The sequence below is a fragment of the Eretmochelys imbricata genome, chromosome 4 (genome assembly GCF_965152235.1).
Source record: "Eretmochelys imbricata isolate rEreImb1 chromosome 4, rEreImb1.hap1, whole genome shotgun sequence".
Classification (NCBI taxonomy): domain Eukaryota; kingdom Metazoa; phylum Chordata; order Testudines; family Cheloniidae; genus Eretmochelys; species Eretmochelys imbricata.
Window position 1 is genome coordinate 44,513,921 of NC_135575.1, and position 22,990 is coordinate 44,536,910.

Here is a 22,990-nt window from a genome sequence, read left to right on the forward strand (position 1 = left end):
GGAAATTTCTGGGATGTGTTAAGAATGAAACCAGTCCCTTTACATGTCCCTACAGCTGTCTAATGGCATGCTCTGGCAAGCATGCCATTAGATAGCTGTAGGGACATGTAAAAGGGACTGACTGAAAGGATCTTTCCATCAAACAATATTTAGAAAGGGAAAACTTGTGGGACTTAGCAACATGGAGGACATGCAAAGAGCAGCCCAGATAGATAGGATGGCAGAGCCTTGTTCAAACCCTAAGTGATATATAATGGCACAGGAAGGATTCCAATTCTGGTGGTTCCTTTTTTTTTTCTTTTTTTTTTTTTAAAGGTCCAATATTTCATGCCTTACTAGGGTCTAGTAACATTTTGTCAGACCTGTAAAATGCTCACAATACTTGCTAAAGCACTGCTCCTGGACCAGCAGCTAACAAGGATACATTTGAATCCAAGAGTCCAAGCAGAACCATTTACTTGCACCCAGCAGCCACAACCCAGGCATTATAACTTACCTGCACTCAGCAGCACCCAGAGGCCCCTAGGACTAGCTCTTAAAGTGAGTTTCAGCCTGTATTAGGGAAGAAACCACTAGGTAGTCTTCCTGCAGCTAGATGAAGGAAATCAGCGATTTCCTGCCTACAGTAGTGAGAGGGATGTCAGCCTTGGCCTGTTCTTGTAGCATAGCATCTTAGTGCGTGACTTAGCCAGTCCACCACTGTTCTTAATTAGGCTATGTCTTGAGTATATTAATATCCTGGCATGTAACTATCTGGGATTTTATGGCTGAGCTTGCACTTCTTTGTACTAACCACACATTTTCAGTCTTTGGCACCATGTCACCTGCACGCTTATGTCAATGGACGTCCTCATCAACAAGTCTGACTCTTTCTTTCCTTGAATATTCTTTCCTTGAAGGCCAGAAGGCAGACTCACTGGCGAAAACAAGGCTCCTTAACTGTATGGCCATGTTCAAAAGCATGTGTAGCATGACTTCCACTTCTACAACAAATAATGCTCTAAAGAAAGCACAATCTTTTGTAGATAATAAAGGGTTTCCTTTCTACCATTCCTTTTTATTCTCCCCCCCACCACCACCACCCTTTTTTCTTATGTTAGAATAATACTAGCTAGATGGTCAGGTGAAAAGTGTCATCTGTGAGAGTGGGTTCATTTTAACTCTTTGTACGTATGGGCCAAGAAATAATGGGTTAAAAGCCTACACCATGTCTTGTGATTACTCCCATTTGTACTGATTCTGGGGAGAGGTTGCACCTTTAGAAGATGAGAGATTAAATCAAGGTTTTCCTATTTCTGGTACCTGTACAATTAGAAGATAAAAGTTCCATGACTTTTCTTTGAAAAGAGGAAGGGATCACCTTGGTGTCCTGATCAGCCCTCCTCTTCCATTATAAATAGATTTAATTGCCCAGGCTGTGGGCTTGTTCTCTCCATGTTCCATTAGCTTCCAGTCACTCCACTAACAGTATCTAATTCTTTGCTTTATAATGTTCTTTCAGATCCCTTGATTAAGAAAAGAGATCAGATTCACTTTTATTGAGTTTTGGCCAGTATAACTGAGACTTATTGATTTAATTTTAAACTGCTTCTGGAAACCAGTCCTCTTTACCCTTCTTCATCCTCCTCAGAAATAGCTTGTTGCACATGTCCATTGTGTTCTATGAACATTTCATGTAGCTGTGATTTGATAGCCAGATCTGTAAAGTTTGGTCACAGGCCAGATAAGCTCTGCAGGATTTTTGTTATAGGATACTCACAGAAGTAACTATGTATAAGCAATACAGAAATTGATACAACTAAAAGTTATATAAAACATATCATGTGGGTTTTCTAATATGTCTTCCTTTCACGAAAAACATTTTCACTGCTGTTTGTCATGCCCTAAAATAGTTAGATCTTGAGAAGAGCTTCGAAGCACATTTAGTTAGCAGAGCTTCTTGGAAAGGTGTTATTAAGCAGGCACAGTCATAACTGACCTGCTATGTACTTTGTCATTTGAGGATGACTGCTTTTCTGCAAAGAATCCAGTGCTGGTAATTGAATCACTTGAGGCAATGGTAATGCAAAAGCATAGGATATGTATGAAAAATACTGTATTATGTGGTAGATTTTTGTTATAGCTTTCAAAAGCTTTTGAAGAGACTTGCAATATTTTGGCTGGAGTTCAATATTCTCTTTCTTTTCCTACAAGGAACGGTTTTTTTTTTTTCCCTCTCTAACATGTCATTTTGAGGTTATACAGTAACATCTGTCAGAGCTATGCTAACCTCTGTCATCCAGCTGTTGAGCTGCGGTATTTTCCTTCCTTTTCCTTCTCTTCCCTCTCCCTCTCTTTTTTACTCCCTCAGAAGGGGGGGGGAGAACCCTCCCTCCTTTTATACCGAAACTTCAGGTGGAATGAAGTGGTTATAAAAGCATCTATCAACATAGCAGTCGCTTGCCAAGCCAAGTATTTGGGTTGGAAGTCATGCCTTCCCAACTGCTTGAAAACAGGAAGTATCTCTGTTAAGTGATGGATAGCTCTACTTTGCTGAGAGGAGGAAAAGGCTTTTTTCACCTCTGGGTCAATAAATGAGTTCTGCATTTGTTCCATGTATGTAAAGAGAATTTTATGAGACACACACACACACATGCGTGTGTGTGTGTGTGTGTCTGTGTCAATCTCTGTCGGGATATATAAAACTTAAAAAACAAAAGAAAACCAAAGCGCCCTTTATACATGAGCAGCCCCTGTGAGAAGCCAGCCCAGGCACATCTTATCCCAGTGATTCCTGTAAAGCACTCAGAATCTGTCAGAAACAGCCTGCAGGATGGCAACGGCTCCTGGGTGATTAATTGCCAAGAGAGTCTGGTTCCAGGTTCCATTACACATAATTGTTATCTTTTCTAAAGGGGTTCTTTTATTAAAACCCCCACCCCAAAAGGAGGGGGGGAGTAACTAACATTCCTGAGGTTTAGCACTTCTTAGTTAGGAGTACCAAGGAGTTGCTTTTGTAAACAGGCACCAAAGAAAGCGTGTTAAGTTGTTTGTTAGCTGATAGATTTGTGGGGGTTTTTTTATTAATTTTAATTTTACTGAAAATCATTTTACTAGAAATCAAGGAGGAAGTGCTATGTATCAATTAAAGCAGAAGACTAGGAGTCAGGATCCTGTTCTCTATCAAAAGCTGACTGTGCACCCTAGCAAGTCACAAAGGGCTAGGTTGTCCCTAGATATAGACCGTATATGGCTATATGCAGGAAAGTAGTGGGAAGTAAAGACACCCTCACCTCCTGCTCTGAGTGTGGCTGAACTAGGGCTGCATATCTGAAACTTCCATCACAAACCAAGATGAAGGGAGTGGCCAGAACTACGAGTCTGCTCCCCTCCATACACTGGGCAGCAACCTTGGCCAGGCACAGGGGAGAGAGAGTGAGCTGTACCCTGAAAAATGGCAAAGTGACTTATTCCTCCTCAAAGTAAGATGAGAACAGGGGAGAAGTAGTGATTGTGAGCTCCTCCTGTGGTGTTGAGGCTTAGGGATTGTCTACACTACTGGCCGGATCAACAGGCAGCGATCGATCCATCGATTTATCATGTCTCGTATAGACACGGTAAATTGACCGCCAATCACTCTAACATCAACTCCGGTAACTCCACCTCAATGAGAAGCGCAAGGGGAATCGACGAGCGAGTGTCTCCCATTGACACACCACAGTGAAGAGACTGTGGTAGGTGGATCTAAGTACGTCGACTTCAGCTACGTTATTCACGCAGCTGAAGTTGCGTAGCTTAGATTGATCCCTTTCCATTGATCCTTTCAGACCAGCCCTGAATCTCTTAATCTGTTTATTCATCTGTAACATGGCTGCCCATAGATGTTAAGGCCAGAGAGACCATTATGTTCACTAGGTCTGACTACCTGCCCCATGCAGACCATGGAATTTCTCCCAGTAATTCCTGCATCATGCCCATAACTTGTAGGATGTTTACCTATCCCCAAAAGATAATAGGGCTTCATTTATTAGCTTCCCAGTTACTTCAGTGGGAGTTTTGGGTGTACAGGGAACACACAATAGGACCTGGAAGCTTAAGAATCATATACAGTACAGAACTTGGGACTCATCAACACACAATAGGACCTGGATGCTTAAGAATCATATACAGTATAGAACTGTACTCATCAAGAGGATAAAATGGACAGCTGTGATGCAATCCCTAAACTGGATGCCCTTCTTTCATAGCTAATTAAAAAGTCTACAGTATTCCTGTATTTTCCAGTTTTGGCTGGTCAGGAAATATTTTGGCCTTTCTCATGATATTTCAGTCCTGTTTCTATCTCTGACTTCAACCAGGAAAAACTGAGGGATACAAGCTCATTTAAATAGTGTAGTACTCTTCTCAGAACAGTTTCAAGTTTGATTTCTGTTTTGCACAAAGACGTTCAGGACAATTTTACTTTCTTCAAGCAATTTTGGCAATCCCCATTACGATTCACATTTATTTGTCACCTACACTTCTGTTCTAGTTCACAAAAGTTGCTGGATGTGACTCTAATTTGCAGTAAAACCAAGGGAGCTCAACGGTGCTCTGTTTATCCCGCTGGCAACATAGTATATAGGAGGAAATCTTGTTTCTTGAAAAGACAGTTTCCAATATTTTAGTTTATCCCTGCTTTATGTAAAGATGAGTCTGTTCTCCTGCTTAATGGAATAATAGAATAACATTGGGTTTTGATACAGTATGGTAAACATGGATACAGAATGCTGAAAAGGGATTGAAGATCTATTAAGCCAACGATATTGAGTATTTTATTCCTTATTGCTACAAAAAGAGAGTCTCACTTCAGGCTGTACTGTGAGTTATGTAGAAGGATTGTACTCTACTGACATAATGCATTGCAGCAGAGTACAACTCAAAACAGTGCTGAAGAAAAAAATGTCTAAAAATACTGATATGTCTCTGTTGTACTAACAGGTATCTAAGAGCAATGGATGGCATTTCCCAGTTGATTGTGAGGGATAAGTTATATGTAGGTTTTCTTAGGTGTTTTTCTGCTCCATCCTTTTATTGTTTTCTCTGCTGACTATTTTGAAATAAACATTGTCTCTGTTTGAGTTGTGTTGCATCTCGCTGGGAGATCAAGCCGTCTGTTTCCTTGCTTTTATTATTACATTTTGTTAATAACCATGTAAAATGTTCCTGCCCTGTTCACTGCTCTTCACAAAATACTGCCACTCGATATTGCACATTCTTCCTGAACACCTGCTGTCAAATGCATCAAGTCTTTTCTTGTCAACTTGCACAATGCTCCAGGTCTTCAGTAAGACTGACGTGACAGAAATGTTGTGTAGCCTGATTTTTATATAATGTGAATTCCTTGTATAAGAACTGATAATAGAAGAATTAAAACATTTTGGAGGAATTATTTCTCTGTGACCCAAATAATTTTATAAAATTCTCATTTATTAATGCAATAGTTAAAATAATTGTTCTTAAATAGGTTTAAAAATCATACTACCCCACTCTGAGTGCAAATTTAGATGTTGTGTAACAAGAACAGAGATATCTGCAGAAATCTTGGGAGAGTCAAGAGGGTAGTGGCTGGCGAATAGGTCTTCCAAGTAGAGAACGGGTAGGAGATGTTGCATGAGCTGAAGGTGGTGGAAGCTTTCCCCCCCACACCCGCCCCACAGTCAAGCAATCTGAGAAACCAGCAAAGAGAGTCTCCTGTACCACCTGGGAGCTGCAAGTACGCTGGCTCCTCTCATTCAGGCTTCAGGTCAGGGCACAGCACCAAGATAGCACTTCTTACTGTGGTTGATGACTCCTCCTGTCTGAAGACAAAGAAATTATATTCATACTTGTCCTGCGTGACCTCTCCTTGGCATTTGATACTATTGATCATCAAATAAACTGCAGGGGTGAATGGAAATGCCCTGAAATAGCTCAGGTCCCTTTGCAATTAAACTGTGAGGGGCATTATGGACAACGGTTCTCCACCTCCAAACCTCTCACCTCTGTGGAGCTCCACATGTCACGGTCCCCCTGCCAGATTTGCAATGTGTATGTATAGTTATTGGGGAAATTGATAAGACAACACTGACTGAAGGAGCACGACAGTGAGTTTTATGTCTGCTTTATGTCACTCATAATAACACCATCCCCCAGCTCTCTTATTGCTTACGCCCAATGCTCACCAGGCTGTTGCATTTGGGCCTGCTTTTTAACCCTCCTGAATCCGAACAGAGTCCAAATGCTGCCCTTGGTTGGGGAATCTAGGCACACTGTTGAGGTATAGGTCCTCTGTCTAGCACCCTCTTCTGAGAGCTGAGACCCCCCAGGGACTAGTGCTGACCTCTGATTCCCCTGTAGCTTAAGGACACCCCTTCCAAAACTCCGGGTGTCTGGGTGCTGTGGGTTTCCATGTCAACTCTTGAGGGCTATGTGACTGGAAGTGAACAGATGCACAGGCAGGCTTTGCACAGGATTTCAAACACCATTATGCTTTACTTAATGCAAGAGATACGCGGGTCTAGAAAAAATAATAAACACAGCTGTATGGTTTCCCTGTCTGTTTCCTCCCCACTCTGGAGAGTTCTTTGAGCTTGGGCAGAGTCTTCTGGGGTGTCCAGGATTCTCCACCTGCAGTTCATGGCTTTCTTTCAGAATCATGGAGTCCCTCTCCGTGTCAGCTAGCTTTCTTTTGCCCTTGGCAAGTTAGACAGGACAACTCTGCCATGAAAGTGTGTCCCTCTCTCCTTTGCTTCCTCCGTCTTGCTGTGTGAGTTTGTTGAATTTGTATCCTACAAACAATGTCTTATGAATCCTTTGTTCTCCTCCTGGGGATTTTCCACTCCCTCTCTCTGCAGAGAGGGTGGGGGAACTAGCTTCAGCCTACCCATTGTTACAACGTGTTACCACCTGATTAGGCAGCCATTTAAGATCTAATGACCGACCATTGTACCTGATCCAGAAACGTTCTAAAGCCCCTGTCAGTAAATGATGGGTTCCATATCTACTGAAGCAGTCCATGCTCAGCAATTTCCTAACATTAACCAGAATTTGTAAGTTCTACATTGGACAAATGCCCCTTATAGTCACATTCTGACATTTAAGAACTTCATAGATTGTTCCTTCATGATCATGACCAGCTGTGTTCCAGTGTACCAATGAAAATGTCAGCTAATAGGGGGAACCTACTGAGTATGGGCAAAGCACTTCTATAGGAGCTAGATTTATACTATGCAACTCACTCCTACAAAATATAAAAATGGCCACAAAACAAACCACTTTCTTAGCAGTTAAAGAATTCACATCTCCAATTTAGCTTTTCTTTGATAAATTTGTCACACAAAATGCGCTTACCCCACCTCCCCCACGTAAACAAACAGGAAGTCCCACAAACTATAAAGTAATTAAGTTCTTTCTCATACAAGCTAGGAAGAAAGCGATTTATTTTTAGATGCTTTGCAGGTGCTCAGATACTATGATGATAGAAGCTGAATAATTGAATTGCTGGATTATAAGATTTAAAATACCTCCAATCTCGAGGAGCAATTTTCAGGAGGGATCACAAGAAATCAAGTTAATCTAAAGAGCCTGTTAGTTTAAGTTAGAAGGACTTAGCTACAAAGGATACAGATTGTTCTGCTCTTTCCAGTTCTCCAGTTGCAGTGTAGTTATAGCCATGGTGGTCCCAGGATATTAGAAAGAAAAGATGGGTGAGGTAATATCTTTTATTGGGCCAACATCTCTTGGTGAGAGAGACAAGCTTGAAAGCTTGTCTCTCTCACCAATAGAAGTTGGTCCAATAAAAGATATACCTTACCCACCTTTTCTCTCAGTTCTCTAACTCTCATTTCAGGTCTGATCCCAATGGGCTCTAAGGTTGTACTGAACTACCTTCTTGATGCACTATATAGATTCTGTAGGAAAGGTAATTTAAAGGAAAAATGTCCTAATTTAATATAAGAACCCATTTCTTGAGATTCATTACAATGGGGAATGTTCAACACACTAATCCTGCAATTTAAATTAGGTTACTTCCTGAACTTAATACACCTTCATGTTCAGTGTTATCTGTGCAGTTGTCATTTTGCTAGTGGGAAAAAAAATCTTGTGAAACTTCACTGGACTTCAAGTATTACATTGTTCTTTCAAGGGCCATATAGAGGAAGTAGGTTGCTGTAGAATGAAATCAGAAAGATGTTAATGAGATTAGGCATGAATGTAGAAGTATGTCAGAAGCTATGGGATTTTTTTTTCAATCCTAGCTGAAAAACCTATGCCTGCTTTATCTACTTACTATAATATTGGAGTCTCTTTTTAATTCTGCATTGCTTGACAATGTAGTTCTTGCTGTGACTAAGCTAACTAATGACATGCTTTAAAAAAAAAAAAATTAGCAAAGCCCTAAGGTTAATTCTAGTTTAAGAATTAGTATTTCCATTCTCAACAGGAACCACAAATAGTTTACCTGGGCTTTACAGACTTAAGGTTTTCTTTCCTGAATAATTATCTGCAATAATTACACACACAAATACCCTTGTTTTAGAAGGTAGGTTCGTTTTCCATACATCTGCCTCAAATAACACTTCTCAAATTAAAACATTTGAGAGATTAAGGAACATTTTTTTATAAACAATAGTATTTTCATTTTAATTGAAAATGTTATATTATTATTTGTGACGGTACATGTTACTTGATTATCATTTCACTCTTCTGAGCCCTGGTGCCCCACTGGATGCTACTATGCAATCTCTGTTAATAAAATGTTCCATAGCCTGCAACCAGTAACCTATGGCTTATGTGCATTCAGGCCTCCATTTGACACCTGCCAACATCTTATGACAAAAATAAACACATTTGCATAAGTATTGCTTGATGGTACATAGGGTTTCTACCCAAACTCCAATTAATTAATTGTATGCCCTTCTAGCTCCAAATTTTGTATCTCTAGCACCTCACCATAAATTAATTATGTACCTCCTAGGCTTACATCAATTTATTCTGGCCCCATCAGCCCCCACTAGTAATTTGTGTGCTTCTAGCCCCAAATCAATTTTTCATATTTCAGCAGCAAACAGTTAATTCTATGCTCCCCACAATTCACATCAGCCTCTTCATCTTGCACTCCCCTTTGTTCCTGCTGCAGCTGTGGTGGAAGCTCCAGGGATTCTTCATTACCACTTCCTCATGTGGGGCGAGGGTGAACTCCAGTGGCTCTTTCCTTAGGAACATAAGAACGGCCGTAGTTAGTCAGACCAATGGTCCATCTAGCCCAGTATCCTGTCAATGCCCTTCAGGGCTGGGGCGGGGGGTGTGTGTGGCGCCAGTGCTGGATGCTTCAGAGGGAATGAACAGAACAGGGCAATTAGCAAGTGATCCATCCCTAGTTGTCCAGTCCCAACACCTGGCAGTCAGAGGTTTAGGGACACCCAGAGCATGGTGTTGCATTCATGACCATCTTGGCTAATAGCCGTTGATCGACCTATCCTCCACACGCACCTCTAGCCCTGAAGCGCAATGATCAGTTCCAGGGATTTATCACCCATGCATGCATACACACACACAGCCCTCATGTGGGACAGGGGAGTCAGCTCCAGGGGTTCTTCAACCCCTCTCTCTCTCCTGGCCTGGGCTTGGAGATTCAGGGGGCATCTTAGCCATTTTTTGTAGGAGAGAACAGAGTGACCTGGAACAGCTGGGTTCTTCCTGCTCCCTCTTCGACACACCTCTTTTGTAAAAATAGTTTCTGCTGTTCTTTCCTCCCCCACCCAGAAACTGCTCTCAGATGCTTAGGGAAGGGGAGAGAGCTCTGACTACCACCTCTGGTTACCTTCCCCAGGGGTGAGGGATGGAAGGTAGTTTTCCCTGCACACCCAGAGGAGGAAATGAAAACCTGTAGAGATGGCAGGTGTGTGGTTCAGGAAAGTACTTAAGCATGTTCATAAAGTTAAATGTGTGACCTAAAAGTGGTTCATGTTCTCTCAAAGTAAAGCACAGTAATCATTCTGACATCACAGATAAAACATTAAAAATTCTACCTACATACAAGGCCTCGTCTACAGTATGAGAAAAGGGGTAATTTAAAAAAAATAAAATCAAGTTAGCTAACCTGATTTGAAACACCACTTAGTGTAGACACAGTTTAAACACCTTTAAAATAATGTTAGCTGGTCACGGTGTATCCTAGGGAAGAATCTAGATTATAGCAAGATCAGCTCGTGTATTTGTAAAGGTGTTAAACTGTGTCTGTGCTAGGTGCTAAGTGATGTTTCAGATCAGATCATTTGATTTAAAAAAAAAAATCCCCCCCTAACTAGACAAGGCCTAAATCAATTAAAGCATTCTTTGTAACAATCTTATTCCAATGGACTGCTAGTCTATATTAAATCTGTGATCATATGGTAGTTTTCATTGTGGAAGACTCACATTTGATTTTAAGATTTAGCCTTTTATTTATTGTGGTACGGTTGGCTGGTCCCAGAGAGAGATCCAGCAGGAAGGAATTACAGTTGCTGAGAAGCATAGTCAATCTGAGAAGGAGGTGAGATTTAACAGAGACAAAATGATTGGGGTTCTCAGGAGGAAAAATAATCTTGTAGCTAAAGAACAAGCCTGGGAGTCAAGAGATCTGGGTTCTTAGCCTCATAACTGCCATGGACTTTATGTGACCTTCAGCGAGTTACTTAATTTATCTGAGCCTTAACTCCCCAGTGCGAGTAATGATGCTTAGGTACCTCACAGGGGTGTTGAGTTTCAAACAGCATTTGTAAAACACTTTATAATTCTTGGTGAAAAGTGCTCAGGAACACAAAGAACTATTCTTATGTGTGTGCATACCAATATATCTTTTTTCACTGCTCTACCTTTCACCAGGGCTAGCACAAACCTCAGAATCAAGCAATTCCCTCGGCACCATTTGCCTGGTCCCTTGAAGAGCTTGGATGTAGGAGAAAGTTTGTCTCTTAATCTCTCTGTATCCCATTTCCCAATCTGTACAATAACTATACTTCCTCTCTTCCCTTTGTCTTATTGATTTTAGATGGTAAGCTCTTCAGTGCTGGTATTGGTTCTTATTATGTGTGTAACCAGCAACTCGCACAGGGTGGCCCTAACTTGGTTGGGGACTCCAAGCACATCCATAACTCAAATTTAATTTAAAAAATTCTCTTTTAAGAAGAAAATATAGTAAAGTCAAGGCCAAAATATGACAGTATCTTTTATTTGGGCCATCAATTAGAAATTACATAAAACATGAGGCAGTCTGAAAAGACATTGAAGTGAAAAATGGTGCTAAAAAAGGCACAAAAATAAATATGATATTCACTGCATTTCATCTTTAATTGTTCTGCTTTTTGAATTTCATTGGATAACTTCTTAGATCTTAGAATTTAATACTAATACTTTTTAATACTGTTTAAGTACCACTTTCACAATTAAATAGCAGTCATTGTCATTCCCTATTATTAGGCTAATTGTATCCACAGGAAATATCCTAACTGAGTAGGTTTCCTTATTAAACCAACCCTACATTTCATGAAGTTCACCATTGTACTCGTGAACATTTCAGGATTTCTGTGTGTGATAAGTTTAGCTATAAGCATTTCCTTAGGAGCAAGTGGAATGCAATATAATACCGAATATCCTACCTTTTGTAGTGGTTGGCTCACTACAAAAGCAATTTTCCCTCTCTTGGTATTGACACCTCCTCATCAGTTATTGGGAGTGGACCACATCCATCCTGACTTAAATGGCCTTCAACATTGGTTCTCCACTTATAAGGTAATGCCCTTCTCTTCATGTACCAATATATATTTATGTCTGTTTCTGTAATTTTCACTCCATGCATCTGAAGAAGTGGGATGTTTACCCACAAAAGCTTATGCCCAAAAAAATCTGTTAGCCTTTAAGGTGCCACTGGACTCCTCAACATGTCTACCCCTCTGAAACTTGCCACCTTCCCAGGCCATTCTTGAAACTTGCAAATTCCTCTATCAAAAATGTTGAGGAAAAAATGGCAGTGTCCTGATATAAACATGATGTTGACATTGAATTACAAACTTGTTGCATCGTCTCTTTAGTGTGTCAAGTTCCTAAATAAACACACCAGTGCTGCTATGGGTAGCTAGTTGGAATTCATTGTATATAGTGCAGCTTCTCTAGTTGAGAATTGTCGTGTTTTAGTTTTAAAAATAACAGGACATCTCTTAACATTCAGGATACATTTTTCCACCCCAAAGCACCACAACAGTCTTTTTAAAGCAACTTTAGGAAGGGTGTTAACTTGATCAATGCTGTGTAGGAAGGAAGGCTCTTTCCTACTATTTTTTCAGCATGACTTTCACTGACATGATCAGGCTGGGAAAAGACTTATTGGCTGACAGCCCAGGACAACTATGCAATATCTCAAGTCAGCTGGAACTCAAACTACCCTGCCCAAGGGAGAACTGTAACATAAAAAGAATTCAGGTTATAGGCTGGATCTTATAAACATTGTCCAGTTTAAAGTGTATTTAAATATTATTTATGTGCATTCAGCATGTATATATCTCTAAGATGCTCTATCAGCAAATAAAACATTAACAATATTAAACCATTTCTAGACTTGTTCAAAAATATCAAAATGACTCCCTTTGATCTCACAAATTAGGCAACTGACTCCTTATAAATATTTATGTTTACTTAGGAATTAGCCCTTAAGTCCTTACTCAGACAAAATTCCCATCGCCTTCCATGGGAATTTTGCCTGAGTAAAAGACCTCCGAATTGGTCCAATAATTCAGCTTAGCAATTTTACATATAGAATTCAGTGACGGTTCCATCTTGGGGACAAAAATAATGGAGTTCTTAAATCAGAGGGGCATTTACTATTATTATTTTCAAGTTATGAATTGAGGTATACATTCATTCTGGTTCACAATGGAGTAGGTTTTATTTTCTTTTTCTGTTTTGTTTGTATTTTATCTTTGATACACTTTTAGTGCTGCTGACATAGCTTTAGTTTTTATTTCACTGCTCTACTTTAAGTTTTCCTCTTGGAAAGACTTGAGCAAATACTTAACATACATACTGGGAGTAGTCCTACTGAAGCCAAAGTGACTACTTACAGTGCAGAAAGTTATACATGTGTATTAAGGGTATGTCTACACTACGAAATTAGGTCATGTTTATAGAAGTCGATTTTTTAGAAAGCAATTTTATACAGTCGATTGTGTGTGTCCCCACACTCATGCACTAAGCTCATTAAGTCGGCGGAATGCATCCACAGTATCGAGGCTAGCGTCAACTTTCAGAGCATTGCACTGTAGATAGCTATCCCACAGTTCCCTCAGTCTCCGCTGCCCATTGGAATTCTGGGTTAAGTTCCCAATGCCTGATGGGGCAAAAACATTGTTGCGGGTAGTTTTGGGTACATGTCATCAGAAAGCAACGGCAGAAAATCGTTTCACGCCTCTTTTCTGTGCAGGCGCCATGCTGCTTTCAGCAGACGGTGAAGTAGGACTGCAACCTATCATTGTCATCCACTGCTTCCGCTGCCACTCTGCTCTCCTGATGCTATGAGTCCACCTCGCAGGTCCTCTATATGACCGTCATCATCCACCACTTCTGCTGGCACTCTGCTCTCCTGGTGATCTCGCAGTGCCTCTTCCACTGCAACTCTGCTCGGCTGATCTTGTCTCGCCGTACCACGGCAAGCGTGCAGCCCGCTCAGCTGTTGTGTCCTGGCAGCGACCTGTGCAGTAGGTCTGCAAAACTGGTCATCCAAACACTGCTTCCCCTGCAACTCTGCTCTCCTGCAGACACTACACCATGGCAAACTTGGAGCCCGCTCAGATCACCACGGCAGTTATGAGCATTGTAAACACCTCGCATATTATCGTGCAGTATATGCAGAACCAGAACCTGCAAAAGCAGGCAAGGAGGCGATGACAGCACAGTGACGAGAGTGATGAGGACATGGACACAAACTTCTCTCAAAGCACGGGCCCTGGCAATTTGGCCATCCTGGTGGCAATGGGGCAGGCTCATGCCATGGAACTCCGATTCTGGGCCCAGGAAACAAGCGCAGACTGGTGGGACAAGATAGTGTTGCAGGTCTGGGATGATTCCCAGTGGCTGTGAAACTTCCGCATACGTAAGGGTACTTTCATGGAACTTTGTGACTTGTTTTCCCCTGCCCTGAAGTGCAAGAATACCAAGATGAGAACAGCCCTCACAGTTCACAAGTGAGTGGCGATAGCCCTCTGGAAGCTTGCAATGCCAGACAGCTACCAGTCAGTCAGGAATCAATTTTGGAGTGTGAAAATCTACTGTGGGGGCTGCTGTGATCCAAGTAGCCAAAGCAATCATTGAGCTGCTGCTATCAAGGGTAGTGGCTCTAAAAAATGTGTAGGTCATAGTGGATGGCTTTGCTGCAATGGGATTCCCTAACTGGTGAGGTGATAGACGGAACCCATATCCCTATCTTGGGACTAGACCACCAAGGCTGAGCCAGTACATAAACCGAAAGGGGTACTTTTCAATGGTGCTGCAAGCACTGGTGGATCACAAGGGACGTTTCACCAACATCAATGTGGGATGTCCGAGAAAGGTACATGACGCGTGCATCTTCAGGAACTCTGGTCTGTATGAACAGCTGCAGCAAGGGACTTCCTTTCCAGACCAGAAAATAACCGTTGGGGATGTTGAAATACCTATAGTTATCTTTGGGGCCCCAGCCTACCCCTTAATGCCAGGGCTCATGAAGCCATACACAGGCACCCTGGACAATAGTCAGGAACTATTCAACTATAGGCTGAGTAAGTGCAGAATGGTGGTAGAATGTGCATTTGGACTTTTAAAAGCTCGCTGGTGCAGTTTACTGACTCGGCTAGACCTCAGCAAAACCAATATTCCCATTGATACTGCTTGCTGTGCGCTCCACAATGTCTGTGAAAGTAAGGGGGAGACGTTTATGGCGGGGTGGGAGGTTGAGGCAAATCACCTGGCCGCTGATTATGCACAGCCAAACACCAGGGCGGTTAGAAGAGCACAGCAGGGTGCGCTGCGCATCAGAGAAGCTTTGGAAACCAGTTTCATGGCTGGCCAGGCTACGGTGTGACAGTTCTGTTTGTTTCTCCTTGATGAAAACCCGCCCCCTTGGTTCACTCTACTTCCCTGTAAGCCAACTGCCCTCCCCTCCCCCCTTCGATCACCGTTTGCAGAGGCAATAAAGTCGTTGTTGTTTCAAATTCCTGCATTCTTTATTAATTCGTCACACAAACAAGGCAACACTGCACTTCAAAACTTACTGAATGCCAGCCTTCTGTTGCTTGGGCAATCCTCTGTAGTGGAGTGGTTGGGTGCCTGGAGCTCCCCCCCTTCTCCCCCCCCCCCTGCTTTTTGGGCATCTGGGTGAGGAGACTGTGGAACTTGGGGAGGAGGATGGTTGGTTACACAGGGGCTGCAGTGATGGTCTGTGCCTTTTCTGCACCTCAACCATACTCCGGAGCATGTTAGTTTGATCCTCCAGTAGCCTCAGCGTTGCATCTTGCCTCCTCTCATATGCTGCCACCATCGGTCCTCTTGATCCCGCCACCTGTCCTATTGCGCGTCCCTCCTGTCCTCGCGTTCATTTTGTGCTTTCCTGGACTCTGCCATTGTCTGCCTCCACGCATTCTGCTGGGCTCTTTCAGTTTGGGTGGACTGCATGAGCTCAGAGAACATTTCATTGTGAGTGCTCTTTTTTCGCCTTCTTATCTGCGCTAGCCTCTGGGATGGAGATGATAGTGGCAGTGTTGAAACATTTGCAGCTGCGGAAGTCAAAAAAGGGAGACTGAAACTGAAAAAGACACATTGGCTATTTAAAAGGAGGGGCTGATGTTTTCGGGTTAACGTGCAGCACAAACCCAACTCACCCCCCCACACACACACACACCCAATTCTCTGGGATGATCGCTTCACCCCTCCCACCACTGCGGGGCTAACAGCGGGGATGATTTCTTTTCAGCCACAGGCAAACAGCCCAGCAGGAACGTCCACCTTTGAATGTCCCCTTAATAAAATTCCCGTATTTCAACCAGGTGACTATGAATTATATCACTCTCCTGAGGATAACACAGAGAGATAAAGAACAGATGTTGCTTTAATGCCAGCAAATACCGGGACCACACACTGCCATTCTTTCTTATACAATGATTCCAGACTACATGCTACCGGCGTGCCGTGGTAAAGTGTCCTACCATGGCGGACACAATAAGGCTGCCCTCCCCAGAAACCTTTTGCAAAGGCTTTGGGAGTACCTCCAGGACAGCTTCATTGAGATGTCCCCGGAGGATTTCTGCCCCATCCCCAGACACGTTAACAGACTTTTCCAGTAGCTGTACTGGCCGCGAATACATCCCAAGTCTTCAGGGCAAATTAATCATTAAACACGCTTGCTTTTAAACCATGTATTATATTTACAAATTGACAGGTTTCAGAGTAACAGCCGTGTTAGTCTGTATTCGCAAAAAGAAAAGGAGTACTCCTTATATTTACAAAGGTACACTCACCAGAGGTTCCTTCTCCGCCTTCAAGGTCCAGGAGCCCACCTTGGGAGGGTATTGGCTCCAGGGTAATAAACAGTTTGTGGCTGTCGGGGAGAACGGTTTCTCTGCTTGCCCTGTGTGCGCTGTCTTCAACCTCCCCCTCCTCATCATCTTCCTCGTCCCCAAAATCCTCATCCCTGTTGTGTGAGACTCTCCCCTTGCAGGTGTCTACAGACGGGGTGGGGTAGTTGTAGGGACATCCCCTAAAATTGCATGCAGCTCAACGTAGAAGCGGCATGTCTGGGGCTCTGACCCTGAGCGGGCGTTTGCCTCTTGGGTTTTTTAGTAGGCTTGCCTAAGTTCCTAAGTTTCACTGCTGCGGGTCCCTGTGATAGTCTCTGTCCTTCATGCCCTTGGAGATTTTTTCAAATATTTTGGCATTTCATCTTTTGGAATGGAGTTCTGATAGCACGGATTCATCTCCCCATACAGTGATCAGATCCAGTACCTCCCGTTCAGTCCTTGCTGGAGCTCTTTTGCAATTCTGGGACTGCATGGTCACCTCTGCTGATGAGATCTGCACGGTCACCTGTGCTGATCAGCTTGCCACACTGGCCAAACAGGAAATGAAATTCAGAAGTTCGCAGAGCTTTTCCTGTCTACCTGGCTAGTGCATCCAAGTTAAGAGTGCTGTCCAGAGCGGTCACAATGGAGCACTGTGGGATAGCTTCTGGAGGCCAATACCATTGAATTGAATCCACACTACCCCAAATTTGACCCGGCGATGTTGATTTCAGCGCTAATCCCCTCGTTGGGGAGGAGTACAGAAATCGATTTTAAGAGCCCATTAAGTCGACAAAAATGGCTTCATTGTGTGGACGGGTGCAGGGTTAAATCAATCTAACGCTGCTAAATTCGACCTAAACTTATAGTGTAGACCAGGGCCAAGACTTTGCCAGATTGGGGACTTAGATTGTAGCTGTCTTCGTTTGTTTAATTTAAGTGTCCTGTGGCACAGGAGAAGAAAAAACTGTTCCACTGAGATCGGACTATACTGATGATCAGAGTTATTAAGCTACAGAGTTCGTGAAACTTCATGTTTTTCGTTATTGAAACTGAATGTCATTGGATGCTGCCTACCATTACCTTTTCTGTCTTTAAAAAAAAAAAGAGGGGGTTAAAAGGATTACCTTTCTTTCTGTTCTAAAGACTGACAAGACGTTAGATCAGTGCAAAATAACAAGGATGTGTAACATTTATATTTTCTAACTTTATTACTGTAGTTTTAATTGAAGATCATAACTTGTGGCAAGAATAGCCATTTATCCATCTGCCAGGTTCCAACACTCCTTGAAACAAGTCTTAGATTATTTTTAGGAAAATATCAGTTATACTTTGGTTTCAATACATGGCTCTATTGTAATCTGAGAAATAGCATTGGTTTCTCTTCATTTACTGAAAAATCCTAATATACAAGCATAATGCTATATATTGATGGCCTAACTGTTAGTATAATCAGAGGGAAAAATCCTCCATGTGTAATTTTTATTATTGAGTTGTTTCATTTTTGTTAACTGGTTTTGTGTGATGTTTTCCTTATAGGCTTTGATGAGACCTGGACGAATTGACAGCATCATCTATGTGCCTTTGCCAGATACCAAAACTCGAAGAGAAATCTTTAAACTTCAGTTTCGCTCCATGCCAGTCAGTGATGAAGTCTGCTTAGAGGAGCTCGTCTTACAGACGCAGAAATATTCAGGAGCAGAGGTAAAACGTTCTGTACTCTGCTGGTGGCTGGGGAGTGAAAACGCAGAACTATCCTTCTGAAAAATCTAACACAAATACCATCAACTTACTTGAGTGAGGGGAATTCTAAAGGCAAATATATATATACCTACTTGAGAATACAATATTCTTTCCTTATTTGTCAGGTTCCTTGGAGATTGCCCAGAAAAAATAGTACAGTCTTAGGCTGTTATCTTTACCATGAAGTTCCCACTGCACCAGTGGTTCCAAACGAAGCCATGATCATGGGGATGGGATGGATGGATGGTCCCTGGGAAGATGGCTGTATTGGAATCATGCTAACAGGAAATTTGGGTTGTGGGGATGGGCGCAAACTTAGTGCGAAGGCACAGGTCCTCTGAATGATTGGCTCTGGCCTCCCACAGATCTATGGGCATATTTAATGTTTGATGGGTGTGGAGGGAGACAGCCATGGAATATTGTGGGGGAATCTCTATGAGGAGTTAGTTTCAGACAATTTCTTCCCCAGCACCCCTTTATAGGTTTCTCTGTGGGAGAGAGCAAGGTAGTTCTATTTTCCAGCTTACAGAATTCCCTATGAAAAGGTCAGCTTTTGTCTGCAGATGTTACACAGTTACCACAGTTCTCCCCTATTCTAATAATAGGGGGAAAACTCATAGTTCAGATACTGTTGTGTGGTAGTTGTTGATAAATATTGGCATTTTAATGGCAACCATGTAGTCCTTGCTTACTAGTTAATTCAGTTTCTCTGTAGAACCTGTGATCCTTTCCTCATTTTATTTAGTTAAATTAAATGTTAAAAAAAACCTGTTAAAAGAATGTTATTATGGTTGCAAAGTCAAACACTCAAAAATTAGGAAATGCCAGAATTAAGGCTGCCCAGGCCACCTTCATTTGGTCCCCTTGTGCATATGCAACATGACCTGGGTTTTAATTATGTAATCACTTACTATTTTTTCCACAGGACCCCTGCTTCATTCAGTGTGCAGGATGGACAATGTTCTAAAAATTAATAAAGGCTGTGTCATGAATGAGGCTCTGGTGTATAGGACCTGTGTTGTATTTGTTGCAGAAGAACTGAAAAAGGGTCTTATAATGGAAAATGTTGGGCAAGCTTAACTATTGGCATGTTACGTGCATTGCCTATACTTAGATTCTACTAGGACAGTTATTGTAGATGGAGGTGGTAGGAGCTGCCTGTAGTTAAGGTTGCCTAAAACTTTCTATTGTAAGAACCTGTTTTCAGTTGCTTTTCAACTTGCCAGTCTTAAACCATTTAGGCTGAAATTTTGCATGTTGGCTGTCTGCCGCAGAACAAAGATAGGAAAAACGTGTTGTTTCCCACATTTTAAAAAAAAAACCTCTTGCAATCATTATGTTGAGAAGCGCTAGTTCCATGCTTTGGAACAAGGACTTGAAATTTGGCATGATGCCTGGTATCAGGGATGTGCCTCTTGCCATCTGTTGTGAAAATTCACCCAAATTTGGCCAAGTTATAAGCCTCTGAGAAGATAAAATAAAATTTTTGAAAAGTATCCTCTCCCCAGAGTGCAACTGCTGTGCATGATACCAGAAATTCAGGATATTTGGGGGATTCTATTGAACTTGACTCAGCTAACGCACAAGTGGTGACTTCCTGTAATTTAACTGATGCTCACAGAGAAGCATCTGCCCCTTGACTGTGGCTTTGTGCAGAGTCAAAATCAAAATAAGCTAACTTGTCATTGATTGCATCTGCTCAAAAAACTGTTCTTGGGATAGCATATATTGTAATCTTATTTATGATGGTGTTAATATTTTTGTTTTTTATTGTTCAATGAAGTATAGTAATAGTGACAGAGAAAACCAGCACAAAGAGAACTTCTAAAGTGAGTGTTCCTTGGAAGTGTATGTAAAATGTCTGATGGTTGGCACTGACAGTGCACTGTTTCATTAAGGCCTTTTCTTCCTGGTGTCTCCAGTTTCCAGCTTTACAAATAATTTCCGCTGTTGAATGGCAAGTTCCCATATCCACTGTTCTACCCTTTTGTATACTAAAGAAATAGGAAACACACTTGGTTTTGTGTCTATAAGATGCTGTATAAATAGGGAGCTTCTTGTAGAGATGTGTTGAACTATTGCAAAATGAGCTGAATAGACAGTGAGTAATACAGATTAATCTAAGTAAAAATAGCACAGTGAGTAATAATAGCATTCATCTAGCCTCCGTGCATGGCATTTTTTCAGATCAGATATTTGTATGTTTTCCTATCATCACTTATGACCCTCAGATGTATCTCTGTTCATCTGCTGGGTGTGCGTGTTTCCTTTCTCTTAATGAACATATTTGTTGTTACATCCTCCTTGTGCCATGGTTAGTGCACAGAGTGGAAACTCATCACTCCTTGTCATTATCTAAAGAACATATACATAAATGATATATCAAGATAGTCTGCTAAATAATGTACATACTCTCCCATTTATCCGAATGGTCTGGGGGACATCTGAAACTTTTGGATAACCAGGCATGCAGATAAACGGAAGTGCTATTTTGAGCTACATTTTCACTGATACAGAAATACGGGAAATGAAGGGAGCAATGCAGATGTTTGCTTAATACTATGTACTTTATTACAGAGTAAATAAACAACTTTATTGAGTCTATTAAAATACCAAAATTGTATTATCACAGTGGACATAATTTAATTCTGAATTATTTATCTTTTTTATGAAAATGATTCATCACAGTCTGTCACTTGTCATCATTGTGCCAATGGCTGCAGCAAATCTCTGCAGCTTGTCCCTTGCCTTCCAGCTGTCACAGATGGTGGAGTTACCAATGTTGCAGTGGTGCACCACATCAACAACTTTTTCTCCCCTTTCTAGGACCTTGAGAATCTGCAGTTTCTGTTTTAGATCCAACACAGATTGTTTTCTTTTGACATTTTCCTGCCAAACTGCTCTTGCATCTGAAACAGGATGCTACTAGGTCTCAGTAGCTGGAGGTAACCACTCAGAACTGCTATACAAATTCAAAACTGTTGATTAGTGCTAACAGGCACTAAGAAAGTAATTGACATTGTATTGGTGGCTGATTAACTCATATGGGGCTGCATCGGGGACACACCGTGCATTCGGATAATTAGGAGTTTCTGATAAAGGGAATTAGGATAACTGAAATTTTACTGTACTTATTTTTCAGCATTTCATTTGTGAGAAGAACAGACATAAATAATGAGAGGAAGAGTTACAAGTAAATTGTGAAGTCCCCTCCTTCCCTTATAAGTGTAATGCTAAAATCAAAAAGTTCATATTATTTAACTGAGAGTTTGTCATGTGTCAGTCTATATTACACAACAGATATTGGACCAAACAAACCCCTATAACTGAACACCCCCAAACTCTGGAGAGGTTTGGTTTCAGATCTAATCTTAACGTCTCAGGCCCTTGTCTAGTTACACAGATGCTGATGTATGTTCAGCATATATGTTTATGGCTCCTAAAATGCCTAAAGTAAACTTAAAGGATCATTTGAATGGCTTAAAGTGTGAGTGACATGAAGTTGTTTTGACAAATGTTTGAATACTGTGATTGGATTCGCCTCCTGTGCCAAGTGATGGAGTGAGGAAGAATAAAGCCTTCTAGGAGCCAGGACCCAAATCTTTGCTGAAGTGTGTGCCCTCCCTCCCCAAACAGACTTCTCTGGCTATAGAAGAATATTAAATATAGAATATTAAATATAGAATATAGAATATAGAAGAATTTAATCCCCCTTAAAGGCATTTCCCTTTTTCTAAGAATTGCTGGCAAATTTTCCCTGCAGTTGCCAGGACCAAGCCATTCACATGGTAGGTCTGTCTGCAGCCATGCCAGGTCTGGCTTAACCAGATGTCTATCTTGCCCCTGCTTTTAGGCTGGATTACAGTCTCTCTAAAATGCTTCATATTTCTTGAAAGCAGTCAGTCCCTTCCCCTGTTTCCAGATCCCTTCTAGGAAGTTCTACTGACAATCCTCAGAGCTGCTACCTTCTGACATAGCAGAACCACTAAAAGGAAGCTGTGTGACTCTGCTCTATTGCTACCTTCATCCTCCTCTCTCTCAGTATGGTAGTTTGCAAGTTTTTGGCAGTGGCTTGTTTTAGTGTCCATACAGTGGTGGGTTTTTTTGTAAATTCTGAATTTCTAGAGCCTAAAGTCAAAGAAACTGCCTGATGATGCCTTGTATCAGAGGAGTAGCCATGTTAGTTTGTATTCACAAAAACAATGAGGAGTCCGGTGGCACCTTAAAGACTACCAGATTTATTTGGGCATAAGCTTTCGTGGATAAGGAACCACTTCTTCAGATGCAACTGTACACTACAGTTTTTTTGATGACACCTTTTCACTGTTGAGCATTTTGAAATATGAGCACTTATTACCATTTCCCTCCTGATTTACACACCAGGTGACAGTAAAATCACTTTAATTGAATTTCAGTTATTTTGTAATGAAAACTTCACACACAGTCAGCTGTTTTCTTCATGCACCAAGAATATAGAATGGTGGTGTATGGAGAGACAGGTACATTGAAACCGAGGTATGCTCATGGTTATTGTGACATCATTGGAATCATACTGAAACCAAAGACTCTCAAGACTTGAGCTCCTAGCCTCCACATATGCAGCTGGCTGGTGGAAGACATTGCAAACCTAAATAACACCAAAGAGGCACAAATTCAAGAGATCTACCAGAGAAATGAAGTCAAGC

General features: G+C 41.7%; 1 protein-coding gene across 2 annotated transcripts in view; it reads left to right on the forward strand.

Moving 5' to 3' along the window:
- AFG2A (AAA ATPase AFG2A) overlaps positions 1 to 22,990 on the forward strand; it is a 302,070-nt gene that overhangs the window by 227,253 nt on the left and 51,827 nt on the right. For both annotated transcript variants that reach the window (XM_077815195.1, XM_077815196.1), the window contains exon 15: positions 18,102 to 18,266. In XM_077815195.1, coding sequence (XP_077671321.1) covers positions 18,102 to 18,266 — 165 coding nt within the window. The remainder of the gene's footprint in view (positions 1 to 18,101; positions 18,267 to 22,990) is intronic.